This window comes from Carya illinoinensis, chromosome 4, assembly GCF_018687715.1.
Source record: "Carya illinoinensis cultivar Pawnee chromosome 4, C.illinoinensisPawnee_v1, whole genome shotgun sequence".
Taxonomy (NCBI): Eukaryota; Viridiplantae; Streptophyta; class Magnoliopsida; order Fagales; family Juglandaceae; genus Carya; species Carya illinoinensis.
Window position 1 is genome coordinate 34991726 of NC_056755.1, and position 5352 is coordinate 34997077.

Sequence of the window (5352 nt, forward strand, 5' to 3'; positions counted from 1 at the left end):
ACAAGTGCATCTTCTTGGGTTATCCTTATGGGACCAAAGGTTACAAAGTATTTGATTTAGTCACAAATTCATTGTTTGTGTTTAGACATATTATTTTTCATTAATCTATTTTCCCTTTCATTCTAATTCTTCTTACATAGAGTCTATTCCCAAACCTTTGGTCTTGTCCTTCAAATTATAGAACTTTGGTCTTGCCCAAGCCTGTCAATGATACTTCTAATCATATTGGTTCTTTTACTTAATCTTCCAATACAGATTCTACTTCTAATATTCATAATTTACATGACTCAACTCATTTTCCTCCTCCTCAAAGATCTAACAAAAATCATAAGGTTTTTGGCTACTTGCAAAATTATCATTGTTTCCTTGCTTCTTCTGCTGTTTCACCATCTTCTGCATATTCTAACAGTTCTAAAATTCACACATCAGGTAAACAATACAACATTTCTGATTATATTTCATATGCAAAATTTGTCATCTACCCATCGTACTTTTAGCTTAGCCATTTCTTCTAATATTGAACCACAATTCTATCATTAAGCTATTCAACATTCTCATTGGCGAGATGATATGGCTGATGAATAAAAATGCTTTGGAAGCTAATAACACTTGGGTACTTACTGACCTTCCTTCTAATAAAATTGCCATCGACTACAAGTGGGTGTATAAGTTTAAATACAATGCTACAAGGTATAAATAGCAAGAAGGGTTAGACTACTTTGAAACTTTTTCTCCAGTAGCAAAAATGGTGTTTGTGAGATGTGTCATTGCATTGGTAGTCATGTTTAAATGGCATTTAGTCCACTTGGATGTTAACAATCCTTTCTTCATGGGGATTTACATTAAGAAGTCTAGATGAAATTGCCTCTTGATTATGGTAGAAAGGGGGACACTCGTGTTTATAAATTGCAGAAATCTCTATATGGGTTGAAACAAGCCTCTCAGTAGTGGAATCATAAATTTACATATGCTTTGCTTACTCATGGTTTCATTCAGTCAAAATCATATTGTTCACTATTCAGTCAAAATCATATTGTTCACTAGTATATGTGGATGACATTTTGATAGCCTATAATAATCTAGATTCTGTTACTATACTAAAAGATCAACTACATTATCAGTTCAACTTAAGGATTTTAGCCAACTCAAATATTTTTTGGGCATGGAAATAACCTATTCTAAGCAAGGTATTTCCATTAACCAACGCAAGTATGCCCTGGAAATATTATTTGACACAGGCTTTCTTGGTTCTAAACCTACGTCAACCCCCATGGATTCTCATTTGAAGTTGAACAAATCTGAGGGTAAACTTTTTTCTGACCCTACCTCTTACAAAAGGCTGATTGGAAAGTTATTGTATTTAACTCATACAAGACCTCATCTTAGTTACTCGGTGCATCATCTTAGTCAGTTTCTAGACAGCCCTCAAGAGCCTCATCTTCGAGTTGCACATCGAATTTTGCGTTACCTTAAAGGCACACCTGGACAAGGTTTATTTTTTCCAGCTTCATCCTCTTTACATTTGAAGGTATTTGCTGATTCTAATTGGGCAAATTGCCCTAATACAAGGAGATCAGTTACTAGCTATTGTGTCTTTGTTGGTGATTCATTAATCTCATGGAAGTCTAAGAAACAACAAACTATATCTCGATCTTCTGCTAAAGTGGAATATAGATCTATGGCTTCTGTTGTTTGTGAGCTCACATGAATTGCATACTTATTTCAAGATTTGCAAGTGAAGCATGATCAAGCAACCGTTTTATTTTGTGATAACCAAGCATCCCTTCACATTGCTACAAACCCAGTTTTTTACTAATATATTAAACACATTGAACTCGATTGCCATTTGATTCGAGAGAAGATACAAGTTGGATTAATTTGCACCTTGCATGTCTCATCAGATCAAGTGGCAGATTTAATGACTAAACCATTAGGTCTTTCTTTGTTTTCCACTTTGCTATCCAAGATAGGTATTTTGAACATTTATCTCTATCTTGAGGGGACTATTACATTTTATGTTGCTTGTTTTAGTTCAACTATCTCGTTGGTATTAGTTAGTTAGCCTTTAGACTTTTTAGTCATTTTACTTACAGGACGATAAAAGAAAAGGCATGTAATATTTCACTTACTCTAAATAGAAGTCAAATGTTAGTTTTTCCATAATCTGGAACTTTCCTCTTCAAGATTGTAATATAATAATTATTTTATAAGAACTAATATTTAAATATGTAATAAATATATTATTTTATTTTATGACAAGAAGAGTTTATACATCATTGTATTCAAATAATATTTAGTATTTTTGTACCTTCTAGTAAGGTTGTAAAAAAATCAAAAAATCGGTTGAACCGATCGAATAAGTCCGGTTCATAACCAATCCAATCTGGTACCAATTCTTAATGATCAAAACTAGTCTGAACTTGTTCAGTACCCCTTTTCATATTTTGAAAACTGGTTTGAGCGGAACTGCATTAATATATATATATATAGATTTTTTATTCTATATATAATATATGTTAAATTGATAATTAATATAGCATGAAATTTTAATTTTAAACATAAATATTAATATTAAGTTATTAATATAAAATTACTTTTGATATATATATATACATATCAAGGATAAATATATTTTTGATATAATAAATTATAATATCTATTATTTTTTAAAAATAAATTTATACACATTTGATCATATATTCTCAACTTATGTAGAGCCAAAAATGTAAACGGTAAACCAGTAAAATAAGACTAGATCAAAACTAGAAAAATCAAAAGTTCTAATTTTGCTAATGAGTTGATCCGTATCAGTTATTAAATTTTCAAAATCAATGTATATCGGTTCGGTTATCAAATTTGTCAAAAATCGAATCGAACTGGTTGCACTCCTACCGTCAAGACAATACTGTAATTACTATGTAATCAATGTCTGATGCCAGGGTTATGGAATGTCATTTTGAAGAATCTCAAAGTTTCTAAATTAAATTATTAATTTTCATTATAATTTAATTATGAGGTTTTTTAAATGTAGCATTACTTGATTACTACTAATAATATATATGACATAGAGAAGACAAAATGTTTTTATTTTTTTTTATTTTTGAACAGAAACAACAAGTTAATTTCATTGATCAATTAGAGTTATTATCAAAAGCCATTACAATTGACCGAACATATTCAGCAACTTCACCAACAAGGATCGAGGATAGTATCAACACTTAGACTTAAAACATCTTTTGCAAGACAATTAGCAAATTGATTTGCATCTCTCTTTACACGACACACCTTCCAAACTAGAATTGAGTACAAAAGTTTTACTGTTTCCTCCACAAGCTGCCCAACGCTGTTAAACTCTCTTGTAACTCTCTTTCTTACATCCAATATTTGCTTAGCATCACCTTTCAACGTTGGAGGCTCTCAGTCTTGACTCTGATAGTCTCTTATAACAATAATTCCAATCACCATTTTCTGGTTAGACTGATATAAGACTATATCTAAGTTGGTTTTAACTATATTATCCTTTGGAGACTCTCACTTTTGGATGTGGGATTGTCTACATCTATTGCATGCTCTTTTGATTCTCATCCATTAAATTAATCATGCAATTCTTTCGATGTCATGTCTACTGTTGCAACTAGATTATCAGGGTGTGGTAACTGACCTTAATAAATCAATCAACTTGTTTCTAGGTAGCCAAATATACCTTGCCATGGTTGATATCAACTTCAAATATTTACTTTCTTACCATAAAAGAAAACACATCAGTAAAGTTTCCTTCAACTAAAGAACACTTCTACAAGATTCTCTCACAACCACTCCAAACATCTCAAGATGAGGGACACTCTCATAAAATGTGCATTGTTGAGGAATAAATCTCACATTACCATGGATAAGGTCTTGGGCATATTTATAAGTTTGAAGCAAATCTCTTTTTTGGAACCGGTTTTATGAAATAGTTAGGCCCATGGATTTTTTCATGGTATCGATCAGAGCCTACAACAGGACGAATGAGAGCCTACACTACTTATCCCGTGACAAAAACTAGAAAAAATGTTAGCCTACACATGAGGGTGAGTGTTGAGGAATATATCTCATATTGCTTGTGGACAAGGTGATCTTGGGCATGTTTGTAAAGTTGAAGCAAATCTCTCTCTTGGAACTGGTTTTATAAGATAAGTTAGGCCAATGAATTTCTTCATGCATGCATGCTTATTAATTTCCTTGGCTCTATTGCATATTGGGTAGAAAATGATCTGGCAATATTTTCTTCCTATGGGTAACCGATATATTGTTGAGATCGAGCCTTCCATGTGAAATCTTTAATTAAAACTGGAACATTAAAATTTCAAATTACTTGTGTGCCTGCATAATATCCATTTGTATGTGAAGAACTCCATTTGCATTGATTCTTAATCTCCAATTGAAGATGCATAATGGGCACTTCTGACATAAAAGTAACCATTACTTGTAATATCAGCCCATACGAATTTATCTTCTCCAATCAAAAGGCTCATCGGGAATTTGAGAATCTCCTAAGCATCTTCCTCTAGAAATAAGTACTCTCTAATCAAACTAGTGCCACCACTTTGCGTTTGGATCAGTAAGTATCACAACTTTTTTGCCCTTGAGAGAATTGAATGTGGAGAAGATATAGACAAAGAAGTTGACTCTGGAAGTCACATATCTCTCCAAATCCTAATTTTTTTATCCATTCTCAACTCTTCATTTTAGATCTTATTTAAAAAGATCATGGTAATTCCATAAATTAGATGACTGCAAGAGATTTCTTTACGAGAAGTGCTTTGCTTTTTGCTACAATATTATCATTCGTGATCAATATTGAATTATCATCAGCATCAATTTTCAACCAAAATTAATGGAACAAATTAATTAAAATAAAAATATCAAATAAGACTATTGAGGTTTTTCATATATAATATGTGCCAATCAATCCTCTTCTAAGGATTCGGAGTGGCCCAAATTGGTGGACATACAAACTTAGGCAATAACTTGACCTTTTTCTTCTTTGAAGTTGTAGACGCTAGCTATATATTGTTGTTGCCACCCATAATTCCTCTTTGATGTTATGTGATGAGACAAACAATGGGCTATTCAGTCTAATAAAAAAAAATGCATCATTTCTTATACTTATCATCTTAGTCCATTCGACTCTATTTTTTTTTCTTTAAATCAAACTTAAGAGCTAATATTAAAAAGAATTGTTTTGGTGATTTATAAGTCAACTAATAAATAAATTAAACGGTTACAAGTCAACTAAATATGAAGACATCTACTCAGCACAAATTAAAATAGTACAAACTATATTTAATACTCACCCTCAAGATGGAATGT

The 5352-nt window shown here is 31.8% G+C and overlaps 1 protein-coding gene across 1 annotated transcript; it reads left to right on the forward strand.

Annotated features, from left to right (window-relative positions):
* Nucleotides 1–1162: 1162 nt before the first annotated feature.
* Nucleotides 1163–1708, forward strand: LOC122306445 (uncharacterized mitochondrial protein AtMg00810-like). Its single transcript, XM_043118874.1, has one exon. The coding sequence runs from the start codon at nt 1163–1165 to the stop codon at nt 1706–1708; it is 546 nt and encodes a 181-aa protein (XP_042974808.1).
* The last annotated feature ends 3644 nt before the right edge of the window (nt 1709–5352 follow it).